At 42.2% G+C, this 26,658-nt stretch overlaps 1 protein-coding gene and 1 long non-coding RNA gene across 2 annotated transcripts in view; one reads left to right on the top strand and one right to left on the bottom strand.

The window, feature by feature from the left end:
* LOC136519736 (uncharacterized) overlaps positions 1 to 26,658 on the bottom strand; it is a 140,375-nt gene that overhangs the window by 69,097 nt on the left and 44,620 nt on the right. The gene's annotated exons all lie outside the window — the stretch shown is intronic.
* On the top strand, positions 24,017 to 24,899 carry LOC136519884 (uncharacterized). Its single transcript, XM_066513272.1, has 2 exons — positions 24,017 to 24,077; positions 24,352 to 24,899. The coding sequence occupies exon 2, from the start codon at positions 24,449 to 24,451 to the stop codon at positions 24,761 to 24,763; it is 315 nt and encodes a 104-aa protein (XP_066369369.1). The 5' UTR covers positions 24,017 to 24,077; positions 24,352 to 24,448; the 3' UTR covers positions 24,764 to 24,899.

The following is a 26,658-nucleotide window of genomic DNA, read 5'->3' as shown; positions in this document are numbered from 1 at the left end:
ATTAATGTAATCTTTTGAAAGATATGTTGTTTTCACTAATCGGTTTTGAAACCCAAAATTGTACTATTATTTGTGAATTCATTTATAATATTATTTTCCGCTGCAACCCTGTGTATGTGATATGTATTTGCTTAATCACGCGATCTTGGTTGTGATGTTGATTTACCGAGGTCTTTTGGGACACTCGGCGGACTACCAGGTTTATATGAGTAAAGGTATGTGTGTGTCAACGTGTTAGCGGGGACAGCCATACTTGATCTTGTATAAATTGGACGGTTCTGTTACATCATTGATGTACCCATTGAGAAATGCACTCTTCACATCCATTTGATACAACTTGATGTTGTGGGCACAAGCATAAGCTAGCAAGATCCTAATTGCTTCCAATCTTGCAACCGGGGCATATGTTTCTCCAAAGTCAAGACCTTCAACTTGAGTGTAACCTTGAGCCACTAATCTTGCTTTGTTCCTTATCACTATCCCATCTTGATCTTGCTTGTTCCAAAAGACACACTTGGTTTCAATCACATTATGATCCTTAGGCCTCTCAACTAAATCCCATACTTGGTTTCTTGTGAAGTTGTTTAGCTCTTCATGCATAGCATTGATCCAATCAACATCTCTCAAAGCTTCATCTATCTTCTTAGGTTCAATGGATGACACAAATAAGAAATGCTCACAAAATGAAGCCAATTTTGATCTTGTTTGCACACCTCTTGAAATATCACCAATGATAGTATCCAATGGATGATCTCTTGCAACATTGGTTGGTTGAAGCACTTGCACTTGATTGCTAGCATTTGATTGATTACTTGGTTGAGATGATGAACTAGCAATTTATTGATCTTGTACATTGCCATTACTAGTGCCTGCTTGGATTTGATTATGAGAACCACTAGTTTGCACATTTGAGTTAGAGAGCACTTGATTCTTGTCATCTTCAACATCAATCACCTCTCTAGGCCTTAACTCACCAATGTCTATGTTCTTCATTGCATTGACCAATTGAGTGCCTTTTACATCATCTAGGTTCTCATCTTCCTCTTGGGAACCATTTGTTTCATCAAATTCCACATCATGAACCTTCTCAAGAGTACCACTAGCCAAATTCTAAACTCTATAAGCCTTGCTAGTAGTGGAGTAACCAAGCAAGAAACCTTCATCACATTTCTTTTCAAACTTGCTCAATCTAGTGCATTTCTTTAATATATAGCATTTACAACCAAAGACCCGAAATTATGCTATGTTGGGCTTTCTTCCATTCAATAGCTCATAAGGTGTCTTTTCCATCATGGGGTGATAATAGAGTCGGTTGCTATAGTAGCAAGCCATGTTGATTGCTTCGGCCCAAAATGAATGACTCACATTGTACTCACTCAATATTGATCTTGCCATTTCAATCAAAGTTCTATTCTTCCTTTCAACTAAGCCATTTAATTGAGGAGTGTACTTGGCCGAGAATTGATGTCTAATTCCAAAGTCACCACACAACTCATCAATTCTAGTGTTCTTGAATTCACTACCATTGTCACTTCTAACTTGCTTGATGGTTGTTTCAAACTCATTGTGAATGCCCTTGACAAATGATTTGAATGTTGCAAACACATCACTCTTGTCACAAAGAAAGAAGACCCATGTGTATCTAGTGAAATCATCCACAATCATAAATCCATATTTATTTCTACCAATGCTAGTGTATGTGGTTGGTCCAAACAAGTCCATATGCATCAACTCAAATGCCTTAGATGTGCTCATCATGTTCTTCTTAGGATGTGTGTTACCAACTTGTTTTCCGGCTTGACATGCACTACATAGTTTATCCTTCTCAAATGTGACATCTTTCAAGCCTCTAACTAAGTCATGCTTAATCAACTTATTCAATTGTTTCATTCCAACATGACCAAGCCTTCTATGCCATAACCAACCCATGCTTGACTTAGTGATCAAACATGTTGACAATTGAGCTTCTCTAGTATTGAAATCAACTAAGTATAGATTCTCATATCTAAATCCTTTGAATATCAAGTTAGAGCCATCTACACTTATGATCTCTACATCATCCACACCAAATATGCACTTGAAACTAAGATCACACAATTGAGCTACTGACAATAGGTTGAAGTTCAAGCTCTCTACTAGTAGCACATTGGAAATGCTCAAATCATTGAATATTGCAATCTTACCAAGCCCTTTGACATTGCCTTTGCCATTGTCACCAAATGTGATACTATCAATCACATTGCTCTTGCTTTCATTGATTGAATTGAACATTGTAGGATCACCGGTCATGTGTTGTGTGCACCCACTATCAAGCACCCAATGCCTTCCTCTGGCTTTGTAATTTACCTACAAAAGAAGATCAATTCTTTTTAGGTATCCAAACTTGCTTGGGTCCTTGTAGGTTAGTCACCAAGGACTTTGGTACCCAAATGGCCTTTTTCTTTGGGCCCACAATTGGTGTACCAATGAACTTAGCCTTTACACCATTGGCACCCTTATAAAGCATGTAACAAGAATCAAATTTGATTGAGAATACATTAGGTAGCTTGTTCTTGTTAGTCTTGCAATTTTGCTCTATATGCCCAATTTGCTTGCATCTATTGCAAAACCAACCATTGCACTTCACAAAGCTAGCTTTGGGAGTGACAAAGGCTGCCTTACCCTTCTTGGGGGTATAGCCTAGTCCCTCTTTGTTGAGAGAAAATCTTTGGCTACCCAAGCACTTTAGCAAGTGGGCTTCTCCACCATAGGCATTGCCTAAGGCACGAGTGAGCTCATTTACCTCCTTCTTGAGGTTCTCATTTTCCACCATTAGTGATGTATCATTCATAGGTGGAGTAGTAATGGTTGTGCTACAAGAAGTGTTAGTAGGAGCAACAATAATGGGTTCATGAAAAGATTCATCAATAAGATCACATGTTAGTCCCACATCACATGTTATGATCACTTGCTCCTTGTTGGCTTCCTCCACTTTGACTTGCTCAATGAGAGAGGAGTGAGCCTTTTCAAGCTTAGAGTGAGCTTTGCCAAGCTTCTCATGGGCTTCCATTAGCCTCTCAAGAGTGACATTGAGCTCATCAAGGGATTGCTCAAGAAATTTGACTTTCTTGTTCAATTCCTTGCACTCCTTTCTCTTCATCTCAAAGCAAGTATGTACTTGCTCACACATGTCCATGAGCTCCTCCTTGGAGTACTCCTCATCATCATCATCATCACTCACATAATATTTTACCTTGGTAGGTTTTGCCATGAGGCATGTCGATGGAGTGTCGAAGATGGAGGGCTTGTTGTTGATGGCGATGCTTGCTAGTGCTCTCTTGATAGATTTCTTGTCATCATCACTAGAGCTATCACTATCCGAAGAGCCATCACTATCCCATGTGACCACATAGCCTCCACCCTTCTTCTTTTGGAAGGTCATTCTCTTCTCCTTCTTCTCCTTCTTTTCTTTTTTATCCTCCTTTTACTCTTCTTCTCATCCTCATCATTGTCACTATTGTATGGATAATTTGCTACTACATGATCGGGGCTCTTGCAATTATAGCATCTTCTCACATACTCTTTCTTCTTGGTGTGATTTCTTCTCTTTCTTGCACCATAGCCCTTCTTCTTCATGAATTTTCCCATCTTGCGCACAAAGAGAGCCATAGCTTCATCATCAATATCACTAAGATCATCATCATCACTTGATTCTTTCTTGGACTTGCCCTTGTTCTTTGATGATGATGAGCTAGCCTTGAATGCTATGCTTTTCTTCTTCTTGTCTTCTTCTTCCTTCTTGTCATCCTTGTCATCCCCCTCCCTTTCCACACGGTATGTCTCTTATGTCATGACATCACCTAGTACTTGGTTGGGGGTAATATCCTTCAATCCTCCTCTTATGATGAGCAATCTCAACATCTCCAATCTTGGAGGTAAGCACATCAAGAATCGATGGGAGACATCATCATCCTTGATCTTTTCTCCCAAAGCCTTCAAGTCATTGACAATTACTTGTAGCTGATGGAACATCTCCGGAATGCTCTCGTCATCCTTCATCTTGAAACTTGTCAACTTGTCCTTGAGGATGTACAACTTAGCACTCTTCATCACCGGTGTGCCCTCATATGTTTCCTCCAATCTCTTTCACACCTTATTTGCTCTTTCACAATCCTTGATTTGCTCAAATACCTTGAAATCAATGGCATTGTATATGATGTTGAGAGCCATTATATTGCATTGCTTGTTGATCTTATCTTGATTGGTTGGATCATCGGGATCAATAATAGCATAGTCATTCTTGGTCACTTCCCATACTTGATCATTGATTGAATCAAGATACATCCTCATCTTTTTCTTCCAATAACCATAGCATGTGCCATCAAAGAATGGTGGTTTGCCCCCCACATGGTTGAACACAACTTGAGCCATAAATTGACACCGAGGTTGTTAAACCTTCAATCAAACGGTGACCACAGCTCCGATACCACTTGAAAGATCCTAATATGGCTAGAGGGGGGGTGAATAGCCTATTCAAAAATCTACAAATCAACTAGAGCAATTTGATTAGTATGGCAAATAGCGCACTACTACAAAACAAGGATATTGTATCACTTTCTTGTAACATATTCATCAATGTGTTCTAGTGAAATTTTATAGTAACACAAAATAGTATGTTATAGACTTCGGTTGTAACACAAAATAATTTTTTTATAAAAATGTGTTACTAACAATAATTACAGTAACACAAAATTCATGTTACAAGCAAAATGTTACAAAAGCGTACTATGTTGTAACACATAAATGAAACATATAAAATATGTTACAAATATATGTCCTGTAGTAACACAAAATAATGTTACAGTCCAAGTGTTACAAAGAAATATATACATGTGGATCTTCCTATTCATAGGCAACACGAACATCGCACCTAGGTGTCATCAAGGCTGTTAGGCAATCACGTCGTGGTCATCACATGAGAACTAAGTAGCAATGAGTAAGCGATTAAAAAGGTTAGTCCGATGCCAAAGTCTATTGTCAATTTATTAGGCTAAGCTCAAGACACTCTAGATGCCAGATCACAAGAAGAACAAGTACAATAGAGAAGGGAAAAACTGAAAAACAAAAAACAAAAATGTGTAAATAAATGTGCGTAATATTGATATTTTTTATGTTGTTGCGCAAACCCACTAACCTACCACTGTATAGGTTGCAATTGTTAGATACTTATTGCAACTACAATTCTAAGTTGATGCAATATCATGTTACTATTGCCATGGTTTTTTTGTGTTACTATAGACTAATGTATTTAGTGGGCCTTTTTTATCTAGGGCCCAGCAACGTTAACACACGCGAGCATCCCTTCTTTGCTCGATCGCACGAGACACCGCTGTTCGGTGTCTAAGACTGTCTCCAACAACCATTACCTAAAATACAAGACTCATTTCACGTTTGGGTAGCGCTACAGGTAAAATGTTCAATACCCATTTTTTGTCTTCTCCAACGACGAGGCCCAAAAGAGAACCCTTTCTGCAAATGGGTCTCTAGGAAAGATGATACTCAGATTTGGGTTATACCTCTTCTGATACCTAAAATAGACCTTCCATATAAGTACTCTGTTGGAGGCTATAGGTATTCTTTTGGAGACCCATTTTGGGTTTGGGTCTCCTAATAGGTCTTCTGTTAGAGACAGCCTAAGGCCCAGCAACATTAGCACATACGTGAGCAACCCTTCTTCGCTCGATCACGAAGAGGCGCCGTTGCAATTCTACCAATTTGGTTGCAATGGGTAGAACACCATTGCACATATGTTTTTATATTTTCCTTCGGTACATACATACACGGCTACGGATTGTCTCGATTGCTATATGGCTATGGATTGTCTCGATTGCTATGGAACCAGTCAGGTGCGGATAATGTTGGTAACAAATATCTCTTCAGATATCAAGTAAAACAACATGCATACGTATCACTTAAAGTAATCATTTGATCGCTCCAAAAAAGCCCAAATTCCAACTCAAAGTACTTAAAAGAAGCAGCACATGGCACAGACACATTTTTGGGCAGTCACAGTCACAGAACATAAATAGACCAGTCATATCATCATTAATTTATTTGCATTTCCTCGGGTTGGCTCACCTCATTGTTCTAGTGGTGCTTAGCTTTCAAGTGGTTCCAAAACATGAAGGTGTCACGTTCAGTAGAGTATACATACAATGCAGTGACTAGTGAGGCACAACTAAAAAAATCATAAGTAATATATATAATGCACGTGCACCCACACAATAGCAAAAATTCCATTAACAAGTTAACAGATATATCACATAGACTAAATTACTTGCAACATACATAACATCAGCATGGTCTTACTAAGCTGAACTAATACTACTTTACTAGCATTTTGATTCAGACTCTCAAAGCCATGAACTGCAGCAGCCAGTATGCCATCCTGTCATGTCCAAAATGAGAACCATATCATAGTCAAATAACAAAAGAAAGTGATGCAGGACTCTGTCAGCAACTGGTTAGGAAGTTCAGAGTGAAGTAGTACATGGTTAGGAAGAGGAAAACTCAGAGGAGCTATCTTGCCTTAAAAAAGCACACCACGTTCTAGCTCCTTCCTGCACACACGCCATTCAAAAGGGAACACTCCATGTCACAAGAGGAATACAAAGTAGTGCAGGAATTTCTCTCTAGCAGTAGCACTACTTCTATGCATAATCCTACATGAGCACAACCAATTCAGAGCTGATTCCTATAGCCACAACGCCCCAAAGAAGATAATTACCTACTCTGTTCCAAACCGGTCAAGCAATGCCAGGAGCATCATGGGAGGCAATGTATGCACTTCTTGCGTGGAAATCTGTTCAAAGTGAGGTAGGCAGGTTATCAGGGGTTCGCGTTCTCCGGTGCAGCCTTCTCCATGCTGCATATGATGGGAGGCAATGTAAGCACCTATGCCTTCAGACATTACTTGCGGCTCAGACATTTCATCATCTAGCAGCTCCAACACAAGTTGATAGCACATAAAAAAATAAAGGCAATAAAATGTTAAGTATGAAGTAGTATGGATTATACAATACCATATGTACTATTTTTGTTAAAAGGATGGTCAAATGTGTGGAAATGATTTGATAGATTATATTCAAAGCATGCCTGATAAGATATTTCTTTTTTTTTTCAATCCTCGGTTGAGGAAGCTAACAAATATGTGGACATGATTGATAGAATATATTCAAAGCTGAATATAATCAGTTTGATTAACATGCTTTTAATCTGCACTGCCACCTACTTATTCAGTGTCTTGTCAGTCATTGCTAGTGATAATTCGAGTACCAATAAAACTTCACTGGGTACTAATAATTTGAGTAGAACCTGTAGGCTGGAGTGGTGCATCCTGAGGAGGGAGGTTGTGCCTTGTCAAAGACTGGGAAGGAGAAAAAACAAAGCTGTATTTGAGTGACATTGCTTATGTGAAACAAAACTGAAGCAAAGATTTTACTTGCATCTTAGGGAAGTTTGGCACAAGTTCCACCACTCGTCCTTGCTCCGTCAAATGAACCAGCGGGTCTAGATCCACACCAGGAGGTTGACTTTGATCTTGCCTTTGCAAACCTCAGATCTGGCAATGAATCAGAAAGCAAAGGAGATGAGGGATTATGCCTTTGTGAGAGAGACAAAGTAGCTGATGTTCTCCAACATTCACTGTTATCCTGTAGAACACAAAGAAGTTAAGAATTAATAGTTTAATACCAACGTACAGAAAAATCAGTGGTTTCCTAACCCCAATTTTAGATGGAAATAAATTTTGGTACATCAAAAAAGAATCCCCAGCCTTGTTTTGTGCAGGAGATAAATGAGGTGGCAATTATGGTGCTCTAGTTTAGTAGAAAATTACAATAAGGAGTGAGAACTTTCCTTGTAACAGGCGTTGCAAGGTTGTGAAATTTTGAACTAAAATTTGGAGCAAAAGTCAACATTTAGGAACAGGTATACATATATCATATTCACAAATGCAGCCAAAGATGAACTAAAAAGTATGCAGTATAGCTCTGGGAAGTCGATTAACCTTTGTATGCATATAAACACAGGCTGGTTGTACATGGAAATTAAGTGATGAGGTACAATCAGTCAATCACCTTTGAATGAGGAAAACCACATGCTAGCTTAAGAGTAGTGTCAATGTAGCAACATACAGGTGCTGTGGATAAGACTAAGCAGACATTTAAGATTAGTGTTAATGTAGTCATGTGTATGATCCAACACTCGATGCTGTCATCAAGAGACTGCGCTAGTAGATTGAATTAAAGTAAATTCATTGGTAGAAACTGTTGTTAACCATTTAAATCAGAATAAACTGGAGAAGGAAGAAGGGATCGATTCTAGGTTGCCAACAGGCCACCGGGTCCGCGCCGGCGACCAAATTTTTCCCCAGTGGGATCGCTCGGTCTAGGGTTCAGATGCATGCGACATGAACTTGAATTTATTCGGATCGGATAGCATCATCAGATCAGGAGTTGATGACGACGTACCTTCAAGCAGCGATCCACGAGGGAGTGGCGGAGTCAGTCGAGGGTTTCAGCTCGATCTCCACCAGTCCACCTTGCCAAGCGCCAAACTGCCCGCTTCGCCTTGTGAGGAGGAATAAAAACGACAGAAAAAAGTGGGTCATCCGGCTCCGCTTATATCCCTTCTATTTCGGTAATGGGCGGTGGAAAATCTGTGTGCGAACAATTCCAGAAAGTGGAGGGAAACAGTCCCGCCAATAAAGAAATGGTAATTCGGTCACACTGTTTGATAGTTAATTTGAGTTAGATGGGTTTCTTGGAGGGAAGATTTGGTGGAAATACTTTCGATCATATTTTAGGAGGGAAGCTAAGATTCTTCTTTTAGGTGGAAATACATAGCATTTTTTACAAGAATAATGTAGGGATCAAATTAACTTGGCCTGCGAGAAAACATTGGAAGATAAATTTAAGGATGTCCAAAACATATTCTAAAATAATTTTAAGAAAATCGAATTATTTCAATTTTCAGCATAATAAACTGACATATCCAAAACTGATTTTCATTATTTTTATCTATCTGATTTCAGATCTGAATTAAAAAGATAGAATGGATATCCTATACATCTATGTCTCTAGATAGAAGGTAAACATGACTAATTATATTAATTTTGTAACATTAATAATGTATAAAGAAAAAAAATTAATTAATTTCTATATAACTAAGAAAGCAATTTGACATTTCTAATTAAGTTAATATAACCAATGATAAATAATATCATTTTTGTTTAATATGTTAAGAGAGTTTATAGTATACTTATATTTTCATATATTATTAGGGCCTTGTTTAGATGCCATCCAAATTCCAAGTTTTTTTCACTCTCTCTCCATCACATTAATTTTTAGCCGCTTGCATGGAGTATTAAATATAGGTAAAAAAAATAACTAATTACACAGTTTAGTTGGAAATCACGAGATGAATCTTTTGAGCCTAGTTGGTCTACGATTGAACAATATTTGTCAAATAAGACGAAAGTGGTACTATTCATCGGGTTGAAAAAATTTGCAAAGAGAACAAGGCCTAGATATATAAGCTCTTGCATTGCATCGCGACCATTCCAAATTCACTAGTACAGCGCAGGAAAGCGGCGGAGAGCGGTTCTTTACCTCCCAGCTCGTACTGTAAATAGAGAAGTGATTCTCGCCAGCTCCTCACCAGAATCCAGTTGCATGCACTACTACACATATAATTTGTAGGGACGGTTCCTGATGATTTGTAGGGTGCGGTTTTACCAACCGCCTCTACCAAAGGGTGGCTACAAATAGCCGTTTTTGTAGGGGTGGTTGGCTAGCCGTCAGGCGGCTCACTATTTGTAGGGGCGGCTGGATATTGAGCCCCCCGCAAATCTGATTCATGAAATTCACAAATCCAGGCAAAAAAATAGGATTTTTTTTAATCTGGGGAGACCCCCACCGCTAAGCCACAAGTCGTGTATTTTTTCACACGAAAACCGCACCCTTTGCGGTCGCCGGGGTTCGTACCAGCGACCTAGGCTCGCGCATTTCCTCCTCTAACCACTCCACCCATCACTCATACGTGTCTATAACTGATTTTCTTTACCCACATATTATGCTAAACCGAATTTAAATTAATTATTTGATACCCTAAATGAATTCAAATAAAAAAGTTATCAACTACAAAGTTTCATAACTTTTTGAGATTTACAACTTTCATTTTATTAGTTCCTCCATCCGAGATCGTTTACAATATTTGAATTTCAAATTTGAGAAATTCAAACGTAGTTTTCCTTGACAAGATGATTTCAAACCAAAAAGTTATCAACTATAAAGTTTCATAACTTTTCGAGATCTACGACTTTTGTTTTCGTTGTTTGTCCATCCGAGGTCGTTTAAAAAATTCAATTTCAAATTTTTGGAAATTCAAATATAGTTTTCCTTGACGAGATGATCTCAAATCCAAAAGTTGTGAACTACAAAGTTTCATAACTTTTCAAGATCTACAGCTTTCATTTTGGTAGTTTCTCCATCCGAGGTTGTTTGAAAAAATTGAAATTCAAATTTGAGAAATTCAAACATAGTTTTTCTTGACGGATGAAGAAATAATCAAAATAAAAGTTGTAGATCTTGATAAGTTTTACAACTTTTATGTTTATGACCTTTTCATTTAAAATCATTTAATGTTTCAAAATTACATTTGAAGTTGCCATTTTTGAAATTCAAAATTCAAATAGGTAAAACTCAGTTACATGAAAAGATGGACAAAATAATAGCTGTAAGAACACAATAAATTGATAGAGCTTCATTTTAGAAAGTTTTACAAAAAAATTTATCAAATTTGAAATTAGTACGAGGGAGAAAGACTAGTTACAAGTTTTAGTCAGAGATTAAAAAAAGAAATCAATGTTCTTCAACAATTTCAAAATTGAATTTCAAACAACATTTTGAAGTAGTAAATCATTTCAAATGAAAAGGTTGTAAGCAGCAAAGTTTCATAACTTTTCGAGATCTATAACTTTTATTTTGGTCATTTCTCCATCCGAGGTAGTTTAAAAAATTGAATTTTAGTGCTTAATTTTTACTATTCGACGTCTATTTGTGGAGGTGGCGGCTGGATATAGAGTTGCCCTTATAAATCAAGCCATTTGTAGAGGCGGATGATAACACCAGCAGCCCCTACAAATAGATTTGTAGGGGCGGCTCGTTGGGGCACTATTTGTAGGGGCGGCTCAATATAGAGCCGTCTCTAAAAAAGAGGGGAGACGTTGCTACAAATCCTTTTTGTAGTAGTGATGTTAAGTGTTTGACAGGGCTCTATGGAAGTGGATAGTGAAGCTGGGGTTGGGAGCTGTGCGAAAGTGGCCCTAAGTGTTTGGTAGGGCTCCGCGAAAGCTATGGGGCCATTTGGTAGGGTCCAAGATTCTTGTAGAAACGTTTCACATGTAGATTCACCGAAGAAACGTTTTAAGCGGTGAATGAGAAACACATCATGAAACAGTTTGGCTGTTAGGCTGGATTCTGTTTCCTAAGTAAATGTTTTCTTTAAAAAATCATATAAAATAGAAATATGCTCCACAAAATCTTGATTTTTTATGGGCAAATAACAACCTAAACGCAAGCCATTTAAAAATTGTTGCAATAAAAAAGAATAAGGAAAAAACAATCTCTAGCGCATATGGGGGAGAGTATAATCGGAAACAGCGAAACCAGCCTACTCCCATTTCTCTCCCGTAGGCAAAAAAAAAAAAAATCACGAAACCGGTGGAACATTTCACGTCTGGAGCGTTTGGGTTCGACTCTTCCGTTTCTTGCGAGAAACTAAATCGGTTCGGCTAGCCAAAGAGTGAAGCTAGGGTTAGGAGCTGCACCAAAGGAGCCCTAAAAGTGTCCCTTCTCCTCACCAGTAACTACTAGATTCAAAGGTGATTAATACATAAATCTATCTTTCTTACATATGTGAAAATCAAATTAAACTTTTGTTTCACATGTTCGTTTATAATAAATTAAATACAATAATTCTTTCACAATGATGTAACTTTTAATGAATACATTTCTACTTATTATTAAAAATGACCTCACAATTGATCTAAGTGTGATAAATAATACATTGAACTATAAACTAAATTCGAGGACCAAGCAATATATTCAAATAATATTTTATTAAATAAAATCATAAAAATCAAATTGACACCGGCTCCCGCGCAGAATGCCAAAATTTTTCCCGCGCAGAATGCCAAAATTTTTCAAAGTACCTATAGCCGCTATAGCCGCATGCTCCTCACAACGCCACAAACTCCTCTCGTCTCGCAGATTGAAAGTATTATAGCTTCGCGCTGCTCGGAAGCTTAATCTATTCATCTCTTTTCCTCGCACTCCTCAGCTCATCCCGCCGCCTCCCCCTCAGGCCTTCACTTGTTCCCACAGATCTAGAAGGAAGATGCCAGCAACTCATTCCTCTATCGTTCCAATCCTCCCACCCTCGACACAGCGTGCCACTGCCCCCAACTTCGTCTAAATGATCCACGCCGGCAGCCAGCATCCGAAGAATCGGCGAAGGGACGTGCAGATCCGTACAAGTCACACGCATATCCGGCCACACGCGGAGCGCCGGGGGCTGGTGCTGCACGTCATCGAGGCCTGCGGCCTCCGGGAGCGGACAAATCGGCGGTGAGGTCTCCCCTCCTCCTTGTCCCGCGCCCTCAGGTACACCGCACGCACCATCGTCCACCGCCCGACGCCCACCACACGTTGCCTACTTCGATACAGTTGTCTCTGCCACCAAGGGGGCTCGACGTGACCTGGATCCGGCGTGCCGCGGCCGGGGTCTGTAGACCGCGGTGGGCGTGTGAACTGGGCCAGAGCATCTCGGCCTCCGTCTCCGATCGAGATGGGGAGGCACGGGTGGGCGGCTCCGTGTTTACGGTGCGGATGCGGCGGCTAGCCAGCGGAGGGAAGTGGCGCTGGCTGCCTGGCTCGGGCCTGGGCGGAGCGGATGCGGCAAGCGGGCGATGCAAGCTCAGGCCGGGGAGGTGCGGATGCAGCAGCAATTTCTCCGGCCAGGGAGGAGCAGATGTGGTGGCGGGGTACCTCCGATTCCTCGTCGACAGCAAAGCACATCTTCCAGATGCTCGAAGCCATCGTTGGACGCGTCATCGTCCTATGGCGTGAGTGATCGCTCTCCGCTTTTTTAATTTCTCTTCTATTATTGTCTTGATTGGTGGAAAAAGGTGCGGCCCTTATGTGATGCTAGTAAGTGCATTGCGGTGTTTCGTGTGCCTCTATTGAATCGGTGAAATTTGATTGGTTCGCGGCAAGGAAAAATACGCCTTCTCTACTCTTGTACTAATTTTGCATCTCATAAATCCCTAGACATTAGCAATGTCGATTCAGTGTCATATGATCATACCATATTGTATTACTGTTTTTGGTCTAAATGAAGAAACTCAAACTTGACAGTTCAAAACCATTGGTTCTTCTGAACTGTACTGCACTCCATTCTGAGCTGTGGTTCCACTGTTTATGTACTTTTTTAAAAAAAAAAAAACTTTAGCAGTAGTAGTACTGCACTTCTGCTATTTCATTAGAGTAGAGTGCCAAGTAACAGATTGTAGTGACTAAAAATACAAATAGAGATCGTTGGCACTTGCAGAAAATACAAACTCTGACAAATGCTAATGACAGAAAATACAAGAAGCTAACATATGCTAGTGACCAAAAAAATCAAGAAGCTAACGGATTCTAGTGACTGAAAATACTGATCGATAACACTTGAAAATAGTAAAATACAAAGAAGCTAACTGATGCTAGTGATGGAAAATACAAGAAGCTAACAGATGCTTGTGACCGAAAATTCATGTGTGATTAGAAGTGTTGTGCAGGTAAGAGATGTGATTAGAAGAGATGTCCTTGGGTCTAGTGTAGTAGAGTTTAAATTGTAGGTCATAGGGGATTGACAACTTCGGTGAACTTTACTGTAAAATGGTATTTGTAACTGCATATGAAAGGAATATGTAAACAATATGGGTCAAATTAAATTTGTGCCTTTGTACTGTCCCTCTACTGAACAACATATGGCTGTATATACTAAAAAAAGGTTTATCTAGATTGTACTGCACTGTTCCAAAGGGAACTTTTTACTGAGTTCCATGTCCTCTTTGTTCAAATACATTCCATGTTTAGCATCATGTCTTAAGATATGGTATTATCTAGAGTCAGAATCCTTTATACAAGTTTGAATGTGTTCAGCATACAAGGTTTACCTAAATTCGCACGAACCTCGCAAAAACTTGAGCTATATTTTTTTTAAATTACTTCAGTTTGAATGTGTTCTAATTTGAGATGAGAGTATTATAAAAGCACTTATTATATTGTTTTAGACGTGGGATTATATCTAGCATGAATGAAATGCGTTTCACTTGCGCTTTTTGAGCGGAAAGGTATGTAACTTGTTTCCAGTTGCATCACTTCTCCTCTTTCCACTAGCTTGTGTGTTCTTAAGAATATTTTAGAGCGCTCTCTGCTCTTCTGCTTGCCTTTGCCAATGTGCATTGATATGAGCCTGGGAGACGAGAAAATGAGAGAATCTATTACTGTAACTTGGGTGTTCTTTTGGCGAAGTAGGTTACTGCCATTCTGTAACTTAGGTGTCTTATACTAAAAGTTCTCTTGTTAGATTCCATTGCATTTTTAGGACGAAAATTAAGCAATAGAGCAAGGAAAATGACACAATAATCAAATTTATCAATTTTTGCAATCCCTTCTGTTTAGGAAAAAAATTACAGTAGGAGCACCATGATCTGCTTTATGTTAGATGCATCCCATATCTAATTTCCTCTAGTATTTGCTCTATTTTCTATGTTTTCACCTAATTCAGTCTTTTGGCTTTAATATTGTTTCAAATTTTTAGAGAGTTCACTGTGTTGCACCCAACCAGAATGATGGATTCTTTGAACACAGTGATGAATTGGTAAAGTCACTTTCTTGTGAATTTAATACTATTTTATTCACAAAGGTTTTTTTATATTAACTCATGCTACTGTCTTTTTTCTCTTTACTAGAATAAAAAAACATGTGAGTATGAATATAGTGATGATGACAGTCTACTTTTATCCACCACAAGTAAAACAACAAAGAAACAAAAGGTATCTCTGAACCACACTTTGCTGTATTTATAGAGGAATTTTTGTCTTAATACTTCATACTTCATTTTATATGTGTAAGGGTCATCATGGAGGGCCTAGAGAGACTATGACCATTGCACACCAGGAGGTGGCTCATGGCAAGGTTACATGCAACGAGCGTCAAGCACCTAAACAACTTCCTGTAATGAAGGTAGATGAACATAATACACTTGTTCTAATTGCATGATCTTGATGTACAACTAAGGGTTGTTGGTCACTAAGAGACTATGTCAAATTAATGTAGGTTGGGTCCATGGTGCTACTAATGACTTCAAAATATCCTAATAAGGCTAATGTGGCCTTTGCAACTCTCTTGAGCACTGATCCGGAAGCCATTGTTGGTGGAGTTAAGACAGGAAGTCAATTCTACAAAGTGCATATCAATCATGCTATAGCAAAAGATGAGCCATTAGTGAGGCCTAGGCCTGGGTGCAACAATATTGGTGATGCTCAAGCCAAAGGAGTCTCAATTGCTTGGCCTTCGATGTTTGTATGTTCAAACTAGATTTCTTAACTTACATCATTGTACATATGTGGCCTAATTTGTAATCTTACAACTTACATTTTCTTTGCAGGTTCAAATGATTAATGGTTGAATTTCTACATCGATGTGTACAAAGAATAATGGAAGAAGAAGCAATGGACTTTATGAATCCTAGCTAGTTCTTGATTTTTTCTTTCTAGTATGGACTATGTGTGTTTGCTCTCTAGAGCCATATCGTTATGTACAAATACTATGATTTAATCTGAACAAGCACTATGTTTGAAATCATCCTACTATATGTGGATCTTGTTATGATTATTGAAATTTGTGGTTTATGTGATTTTGTAACGTGTCATGTTTGTGTGATTCTATAATAATCAGTGTGCCACATATATAGACGAAACAAATATTTGTTTTCTAATTTGAATATGTTACAATAGATATAAACAAGTGTTACAAACCATGTGTTCCTTTGTTTCATACTGTGCTCTACCATAATGTGGAAGTGTTACTAGAACTAAAAAAAAGTGTTACAGCAGACAATCACTATAACACTAGGCAAATGTTCCCATAGATAAATAAATGTGTTACAAACTATGTATTCCACCATAATGTGAAGTGTTACTAGAGAAAAAAAAGTGTTACAGCAAAAATCATTGTAACACTAGACAGATGTTCCTATAGACAAGTAGATGTGTTACAATAAACCAGTCTATAGTAACATGGCCAATTGGAACACACAAAAAAATGTGTTACTAAGAGAGCTAGTAACACTTTTTTCAACCTACAGTAACACAAGTTGGTGTTACTGTATCCCTGTGTTGTTGTACGTAATGCAAACTTGCTCTAGCTCTACAAGGGTTGCAAGCCACCTATCCAACAATTCTAGTTACAATGATTACTTAGGCACCCAAACTTGCTATGTAACTACTCACTAAGAGCTCTCAATCTTGCTACTCTAAAGAGCTCAACTAGATGAATGACAATAATAAAGCAAGCTCTTAATTCTAATTACACTGAAGAGCTTGTATCAACTAGTTTGCAAGAATATAAATAGGTGAGTAGGGTGATTATACCGCCGTGTAGAGGATGAACCAATCACAAGATGAAGATTAAGCCAATCACCGGGAGAATGCAAATGATGAGAGACAACCGATTTTTCTCCCGAGGTTCACGTGCTTGCCAACACGCTAGTCCCCGTTGTGTCAACCAACACTTGGTGGTTCAGCGGCTAAGAGGTGTTTTACAAACCTCGTCCACATGATAGGACACCACAAGAACCGACCCATAAGTGAGGTAACTTAATGACACGAGCAATTTACTAGAGTTACCTTTCGGCGCTCCACCGGGGAAGGTACAACTCCCCTCACAATCACCGGAGACAGCCACAAACAATCACCAACTCATGCCGATCCTCCACCGCTGCACCGAGCCGTCTAGGTGGTGGCAACCACCAAGAGTAACAAGCGAAATCCGCAGCGCAACACGAATACCAAGTGCCTCTAGAAGCAATCACTCAAGCAATACACTTGGATTCTCTCCCAATCTCACAAAGATGATGAATCAATGATGGAGATGAGTGGGAGGACTTTGGCTAAGCTCACAAGGTTGCTATGTCAATGAAAATGTGCAAGAGAGTGAGCTTGAGCCGACCATGGGGCTTAAATAGAAGCCCCCACGAAATAGAGTCGTTGTACCCCTTCACTGGGCACACTACGGGCTGACCAGACGCTCCGGTCAGACTTGATCGGACACTGGCCCTCAGCGTCCGGTCGCCCGATGAACGCCACGCGTCACTAGCTTCAAATGCTGTTCATCAGATTTCAACGGCTACGAAACTGACCGGACCCTCCGGCAAAACTGACCGGACGCTGAAGCCCCAGCGTTCGGTCGTTTCCGGTAAGCTCCCCGAGGCGTATTTTTTCTACCGGACGCGTCCGGTCCACCTTGACCGGACACAAACTAGCGTCCGGTGCAATACCCTAGGTACTGTGCAGACCCGTCAGTTTGACCGGATGCAGCCTATCAGCGTCCGGTCGCTGAGTGACCCAGCGTCCGGTGCAATAGACTGACGCTCGTACCCTCTACTGCCACTGACCGGACGCACCGGTCCAGCCGAGGCCAGCATCCGGTCACTTGCAGTGACCTCCAACTTTTCTGTCTAGGGCGCCGGTGGCACCGTCGGACTGTCTGCACTCTACGGGCGGACACTCCGTCGGTGGAGTTTCTTACCCTTGCACCTAAACTTCACCACCCTTGATCAATTGTGCCAACCACCAAGTGTATCACCTTGTGCACATGTGTTAGCGTATTTTTACAAACATTTTCAAGGATGTTAGCACTCCACTAGATCCTAAATGCATATGCAATGAATTAGAGCATCTAGTGGCACTTTGATAACCGCATTTCGATACGAGTTTCACTTCTCTTAATAGTACGGCTATCTATCCTAAATGTGATTACACTCACTAAGTGTCTTGATCACTAAAACAAAATGGCTCCTACATTTTATACCTTTGCCTTGAGCCTTTTGTTTTTCTCTTTCTTCTTTTCCACATTTAAGCATTTGACCCTCACCATGCCATCACCATTGTCATGATTTTCGCCATTGCTTCATCACTTGGAGTAGTGCTACCTATCTCATAATCATCTTGATAAACTAGGTTAGCACTTAGGGTTTCATCAATTAACCAAAACCAAACTAGAGCTTTCAGAGAGCCCTACAAGTATCATCAAGAATTAAAGCCTGCAATGAAAGAGAAATACCATGTATCTGTCTCATATCTCCCCAGTTCTATCTTCATGATATTTCTCACCTTTGTGAATTCTTTATGTTCCCGTAAGCTGGCTGCATGCCGCTCCTCATGTCCTTGCTACCAAAACAATTGAGGTCAAATGAGCAAGAAATATTTTTAAACTGGATGCACAGAGAGGTCATGCTTCAACTAACATTCAGATAATAAATCTTCACATAACACTTAAGTAAAAATAGTAAATTTGTGATGAGATAGGAAAATTAAGATCGTCACAAGCCACATACCTTTCCCCAGAAGCCAGACACCTAAGAGCATCTCCAACCGAACCCTCAGCTCAAATTTTGACCCCCTATCCTTCAAAGTAGGGCTTCCTCATCCAGATTCCACCCCCTACTTTGTTGTGAACTCCATCTGATCCCTCATATTTGCCTCCCTACTTTCTCCCACCTCTATTTAATGCATACAATATCTTGTAACTAACAAATGAACCATTTTTAGCAGCTATATTTCTAACGTTTATACTTCTAATGTCTACATTCCCACCTCTAGCCATGGTAACACCAACATGTTATCCTCTTTTACACTGAAATCTTTTGATCTCTTCTTGCTTCCTTTCGTAGACTGAGAGGCTTGTTCAACAACATTTTTTCCTTTAGGTGAGATACCAAAATAAGACACATCAAAATCAACCTCAGCGCTGTCCACATTGCTCCCAAAAACACCATTGAAGCTGGGCATTTCCATCTTCCTGCACTGCAAAGTACATTGCAAACGAATTCAATAAGAGTTGCTGAATTAAACAAGCCAAATCAATTTATTATTGCAAAATCAATTTCAATATACGATGTTCAGTTGCACAAACCGTAAAAACATTTATTACATAAATGCTCTCACTCTCTCCTTGACCCTATATGCTCTCACGAAAAGGTTAAAAAATCATTTGCCATGTGCTTTTAGCTACTCGTCTGAATTCTATGTCTGTCACGTTTAATACCTGCCTAGCGGCACAAGCAGTAAGCAGTCGTACTCTGTTTTCCCTGCTATCTACTTCCTGGTCTCCCTCTCTATCACGGTGGATGGCATAGCAGCACAAGCTGCAGATCCCAGTAATCGCGTGCGGTGCTTGCTGCTCAGGCACAGAGCAGTAGCGTCGTGGAGCGAGCTGCCCAACCAGCGCGCGAGCAGTGGTTGCTGCTCTAGCTGATCGTAGCTGCGCGGATCTATAATGTCCTCCCCATGATGGGATCTAGCAGATATGGTCTCTCTCTCATCATCTCAACTGGTACTCATCGTCTCTACTGATACTAATGCGATTGGAGGATTGGCGTACCTGGCCGATGATGTAGCCGGACGGCAGCGTCGGAGACCGGCGGCGTCGACGCAGAGTAGGCGTGAGCGGACATGTTCGAGCGCATGCGCAGGCTTGCGGTGGTTTTCCATCACCACCATCTTGATCGGGGAGGGGATCTCGTGCTTCCGCCGGCGACGCTTTAGCCCGCGGTGGTGCGCGTCCAGGAAGTGGAGCAGTGCCCGGACATGACCAACGCCAACAGGAGGCGCGCCCCAGGCCGCGGCGGGCATCGCGCGTGGATGAGGAAGGTGCGGTGGCGACTGTCGCGTGTTCATCAGGGGGGATGGGGAGGGCGAGGTCGGGGGCCTCGTTCGGGGCGGCGGCCTCGGATCCTGACGGAGTGACGACGCGGATCGGGACGGGGAGGGTTGGAGGTAGGGGCGGCGCAAGGAAGATTTTTTTCCTGAAAAAAAAAGCAATTGGTGAAAAGGAGGGGGAGGGGACCGAACTGTGGCTGCGCGGGAGCGGGCGCGGCGTGGGAGGACATGCGAGGGATGAGGAGGTTGACACGCATGACGCGCACCGTTCGATGAGCGAGAGAGAGAATGTTCAGACTAAATCTAACAGTCTATTTTGAAGATGTTATTTTACTGGGTATATTTTTCTGAGTGGATAGAGGAGGAGTATCTAGGAAAGAAAATGTAGGTGAATTAGTTGGGTAGAAGAATGCCCTAAGCTGAGAGAGCTATACCAGTTTGCCAGCTGATGCAGCGGCGAGAGGCCAGGACAGCGTGCGTGTCCGGTATCCGCTAGCCCGGAGACAGACAGGGGCAGAAAGGGAGAGGTTGAGCTGGAGCAAACGAGGGATTCAATTAATCACGCGCTCGCAATAATTCCCCGATTTCCCCCCTTGCTCGCTCAGTCGCATGGCCCCTGTTCCTCCTGTGGAATTAATCGCGCGCTCGCAATAATTCCCCGATTTCGCCCCTCGCTCGCTCAGTCGCATGGCCCCTGTTCCTCCTGTGGAATTAATTAATTCCCCGATTTCGCCCCTAGCTCGCTCAGTCGCATAATTAATCGCGCGCTCGCAATAATTCCCTGTTCCTCCTGTGGAGTGCGATGCCGATGCGTCGTGGTGGTAGATTATTGGGGAGAGACTAAAGGCTCACCGCCAATCTATAAATAGCTGCCACCTCCCTCGCCTTTCCTTTCCCTCCACGGCTCCACCCCGGCGCCCCATCTCTTCTCTTCGTCCGCTGGCCTTTTCTACATCTCTGGCCTTCGTCTCCTGAACGCAGCACACTGCGCGCATAGCACAGCAGCATCCACACTCGAGTCGACTGCATTCAGCGCGCCTGCCACTCCGGCGACCCACGCAATGGGCGACAAGGCGGTGGCCTTCGCGCCTGAGGCCGACGAGCCGGAGGTGATCCTCGACCACGTTCAACGCCGCCTCCTCTACGCCGGTCGCATCTTAGTTGCCGGCGGCTGGCTCGTCCTCACCTACGCCTTCAGCAACCGCGCCGTGAACGAAGAGCACGCGCTCCTCGGCCTCGCGCTTCTGCTACTCGGCGTGTTCCTCATCTTGCTGGCGCCGGTGGCCAACCAGTTCCCGGGAGCGGCAGGGGCCGGCGCAGCCGTCGCCGACGCCGTCCTCTTCTACTTCTTTGCGCCGCCGAACTAGCTCCTGGTACGACGTTGTATGCGCGTTCGCAGGTTGTGGTACGTCGTTGTAGCAAGAAAATAATACGTATTAAGCTAGCGCCATTAGTATGGTTTGCATGTGTTAGATTGAGCTGCCCTGTGTTCACTCTGCTTCCTTGTTGCATGCTTTGAGGCCTGCGAGCCTCGTGTGGGCTTGTATCGTATTGTACCTTTGCTTATGTATTACCAGGGACCTGTGTATTACAATTATCACAGGGCTGCTATCTGTGTGACTGTGAATCTTATGTACTGTTATCGTGGTTTTCTGTTCAAATCTCTTCGGGTTTGTGCAGTTTTCCAATTCACGTGTTTCGTATCATCACTCTGTTACCGTCTCTGTTAAATCAATCCGCTAGACAGGTTAATTGCAGCTCTGACGCTCTACTTGACGCAAAGGCAGTTCGATGAGTTGTGGAGCCACCTTAATTACAAGAGCAGGACCGATTTGCGTCTCAGCCTCTCACGAGTCACGAGTGGCGTCAGCATCGCCCTCTCACTATTCACCAACGCGATTTGCGGTGTGTTGACAGGAGGTGGGGCTTCGGCGGGTCATGACTGGCTGGCCAACTTTTTTTTTATTTTAGCTCAAAATACCAATATTTTAAAAAGAGCACATTTGGATACAGACTAGTTCCTAAAAACGTTAGTTTAAAATTTTTTATTTTAAAATATTAATTTTGACACTTCTCCTATTGCTCTTTTCAGGCGACAGCTTTTTATTGATCGGATCCTTATCCTTCTATAGATTAGGATCGTTGCATGTAAATCTGATGGTTATAGTTATGGCCTGAACAGAAACTATATTTTCAGACATCTGAAATATAGCATGTCCCTAATTTTGAGGTTAAAATAAAAGTATCCTACTAGGTACGGCAGCATCCGCTCAGGAGGGGAAATCTTGTTTGGATAAAGCATGGCTCATGTTAGACTGTTTGTTTCTACGTCGTGAGAGCCAAAGCATAGCCGTTAGTAACACTATTGTACTCCTTCCATTCGTAGATAGATCAACTTTTAAGGCTATTCTAAATTAAATTTTTAAGTTTCGTCAAATTTATATAAAAAATATTTATGTTTATGATATCAACTCGCTCCTTGTCTAAAAAGAATACTCGCGGCTTCAACAATACCTTGGTCGAGCGGTTTAGCAACATCATTGACTCTCTCACCCTCCTTGAACTCCCCCTTCTGGACCGCTTGTTCACCTGGAGCAATAAACGGGCCTCACCCACCATCACGCGTCTGGACAGACCATATTCTATCCGATTACACTCCAACCTCCGGTGATGAAAGCAGGGATTTTGTTCCCTGGGTCACGCTGGCAAGGCGAGCGACAGAGGTATTCCAAAACTTGTCTTGTCAAAATTAAGATATGCCTACAAAATTTGCTGTTAAAAGATGAGCACACCAATGTTTATGACAAAAATCTTGACAAGTCACAAGGAACTTCTTTAATAACTAAGAAAAAAAGTGATCAATTCCATGTCTTGACACTCAACCAAATACATGTCTATATTTTTTTGCTGAACTAAGTAGGCATGTCCTGTGCTCCTCCATTCGTGGAAGGTAGCCAGAAAAAAAAAACATTCTTTCCTGCGTTGGACGACAAACCCCATCATGCCATGAGTCATGACAAACTAGCTAGTAGTGCATAACACTGCATATTCACAATGGTACGAATTGAAGCAATGCCCTAGTAACAGTGCCGCTGAAAGCGGCCGGCTGGGCGCTGCGCAATGGGACCGGATGGCGACCAAATGGCATTTCTCTCTCGATCTGTTTGCAGAGGAGGAAGAATAATTCCAGCAGGGAACAAATTTAACTTGGCATCAGGTGCTCTCTGCAGCTTTTCGAAATCAATCTCGCGTCCAATCTCGCCGGTATGGATCCGGTGCTCTCTGCAGCTTTTCGAAATCAATCCATCATCGATCCCAAATTCCTAAGCTCATGCATGCCGACTGCTCATTATTCCGTTCCGATTACATGCCAACACCATTGACTGCGCACGGACACTGAGGCAACCTGGTCCGGAGATCTCCCCACGTGGGCCTCGTATAGATTGAGGTTAGGAATCAGTATTTGGTACTGTAGCACTTTCGTTTGTATTTGACAATTATTGTACAATCATGGCCTAACTAGGCTCAAAAGATCCGTCTCGTAATTTACAATCAAATTGTGTAATTAGTTATTTTTTATCTATATTTAATACTACATGCATGTGTCTAAAGATTTGATGTGATGGAGAGAGAGCGAAAAAACTTGCAATCTAACCAGGCCCTGTGGTCTTTTCGCGCACTAGACGACGCTTGGAGGGAGTAGCTGTTGGCGCGTCTCGTGTTGGCCCAGAAAGTTAAGTTTGCACTGCAGGGCACATGCTCTCCCCCGCATGCGGCATGCGTCCACCCACAGGCCTTTGTAATGTTAAGGAAAGCCCCACACGGGTGCGGATAAAATTCCTTTGAAAAAGACAACAAAGACTTCGATGGTCTGACTGGGACGCGCCTTGGCGGCAGCGTGACACAAACTTTTGACCGGCCACGCACATGCTCTAGCTAGTATATAAGGCGCCGGCGGGCAAGGCAACCCGCCACACCACCGCAGCGCAGCTATCCATCCATCCAACTAAGAGCAGCAGCCACCGATCGCAATTCGCAGGCGCAGCTGGTCTGATCTCCTCTCCTCTCCTCTCCTCCTCGTCCTCCCAAATCCTCGCCAGTCGGCACCTAATGTTTTCCCATATTATTGTTCAATTTTCTGCCTTACTGTATAACCTATGCATGGCCCATCATTCCGTATTTTTCAGTAGTTTTCTGCCGATTTCTCCTCGTATATGCTTTCCTGCCGTGTTTCCCCTCGTATATATGCTTTCCTGCTGTGTTTCCCACCTTTTAAGTGCTGATGATAATTTTCTTGACTCGTCTGCTCGAACACACTACAGGGACACAGCACAAGCATCCAGTCATATCCACGTCTATCCAACTCCGGAAGTGCAACAAAACTACGTGAAGTGCCGTACGAGTACGACTGCGCGCACAATGGCCAACGCGCCTCAGGCCGACGAGCCGACGGAGCTGATCGCGGCCCCCGCCGTGCCCCTCGGACACGTTCAGCGCCGCCTCCTGGACGCGAGCCTCATCCTCGTGACCGGCGGCTGGCTCGTCCTCATCAACTACACCATCAGCAACCGCGACGGGAACGCCGCGCACGCGCTCGTCGGCCTCGCGCTTCTGCTACTCGGCGTCTTCCTCATCGAGCTGTCACTGGTGGCCGACCAGTTCCCGGGAGCAGCAAGGGTTGGCGCCGCAGTGGCCGACGCCGTCCTCTTCTACTTCTTGGCGCCGGCGAACTAGCTCCGGGGACGACAGGTCTGTACCGTTGCATGGGCATTCGCACGTTGTGGTACGTCGATGTAGCAAGAAAATAATACTGTATTAAGCTAGCTAGCGCCACATTAGTATGGTTTGCACTGTGTGTTAGTTTGTTAGATTGAGCTGCCCTGTTTCACTCTGCTTCCTTGTTGCTTTGAGGCTTGCGAACCTCGTGTGGTATTGTCTTGTACATCGTATTGTTTGTACCCTTGCTTAAGTATTACAATTATCACAGGTATGCTATCTGTGAATCTTATGTACTGTCATCGTGGCTTCTATTCAAATCTCTTCGGGTTTGTGCCGTTTTCCAATTCCGAGGTTTCGTCCTCCCTCCGTCCACAAAAGAATAATGCAATTCTTGCTTTTTGAGGACTCAAATAGTTTGAACTTTCACTAAATTTGTATAAAAATGTACTAACATCCGTGATATAAAATGAATATCATTATATTAGTTATAGAATATATTTTCATAATAAAATTATTCAGAGATATAAATGCTAATACTATTTACTATAGCGTTGATCAAACATGAGGTAGCTTTACCGGCACTGTTCTCACAATTGCATTCTTTTGTGGACAGAGATAGTATCGTCATTGTGTTACAGTATGGCCCCGTTTAGATGCAAGCCAAAAACCAAAAATTTTCAAGATTCCCCGTCACATCAAATCTTGCGGTACATGTATGGAGTACTAAATGTAGACGAAAAAAAACTAATTACACAGTTAGCCGAGAAATCGTGAGACGAATCTTTTAAGCCTAAATAGTCCATAATTGGACATTTTTTGCCAAATAAAAGCGAAAGTGCTACAGTAGCCAAAAGCCAAAAATTTTCGGAACTAAACGGGACCTATGTCTATTCCGCTTGCCTTAATGAGAAACTGGCTTCCTGTGAAAGGAATTTGGCATAAAAATATGCTCTTTATAGTGAACTCTGACACTCAAAAAAAAAAATTAGTCCACATTGAGCTATGCATCCGAGTTGCCAGGTTTGAGATAGCCCTGTTATTTATTACTTTATCCGTTCTTGTTTAGCTATGAAAAAAACAACTGTCAAAAACCCCATGGAAAACTATAAATTGTTTTTACGTGACAATCATGGGTCGTTGTAAGCCTCATGCTCCATTGAAGGGAAGCAAGTCAATTCAGTGCCAGACACGCCTAAACCTTTTTTTTCTCCCGACCATACCACGAGATACATATTTCATTAAAATGAAGTAGAATGTTTTTAAAAAAACTCAAAGCGGCAAACCAGCGATTACCGCAACCCCAGAGACGCACAAAAGAACTTTAGCTGACTATGAAAATACACGGATTGATGACGATGGCAGCAAAGAACGCAGCTGGCTGAACCCAGCTAAGTCCCAAATCCTGCACTCTTCGACGACTGCTTGAAAGACGGTGTCAAGTGTCAACCTAGCTGCTCCGGCTGTTGAAGGTCCTGTCATTCCTTTGCTTCCTAAGCAACCATGCGACTAACGCAACGAGAGAGTCAGATCATTTCCGTGCCGGCCTGGCAACCTGCTTTCTAGCCTGCAGCCACCATGCCCAAAAAAAACAGACCTGATTCTGCGGGGCGAGGTGCAGCATCCCAGCGCCTGAAGAACCAACCGCCCAAACCCATCTGCTGAAAACACAGCTCATCATGAGATGGTAAATCTCCTCCGGCTCCTTATCTACATGCTCTTCTTGTAATCCTGGTCTAATCATACACGCCTAAACCTCAACGTGGAGTCCTGGGGGACCAGGATTACAAGAAGAACATGTATAATTAGAGTCGACGTACTTTTGGCTTGTTTGGTGGGGGCGTGGGGGGCTGTAGGTGGCTCCGCCTCTTCAATGGCAGGCAGAACGCACGCTGTAGTATGTAGAGGGCAAA

This window comes from Miscanthus floridulus, chromosome 18, assembly GCF_019320115.1.
Source record: "Miscanthus floridulus cultivar M001 chromosome 18, ASM1932011v1, whole genome shotgun sequence".
Taxonomy (NCBI): Eukaryota; Viridiplantae; Streptophyta; class Magnoliopsida; order Poales; family Poaceae; genus Miscanthus; species Miscanthus floridulus.
Note: the sequence above shows the minus strand (reverse complement) of the source record. Positions and strands in the feature narration are given on the sequence as shown.

Excerpts from the sequence above, each read along its gene's own strand:
- LOC136519884 (XM_066513272.1), top strand. The coding sequence starts at position 24,449 with ATGGCCAACGCGCCTCAGGCCGACGAGCCGACGGAGCTGATCGCGGCC.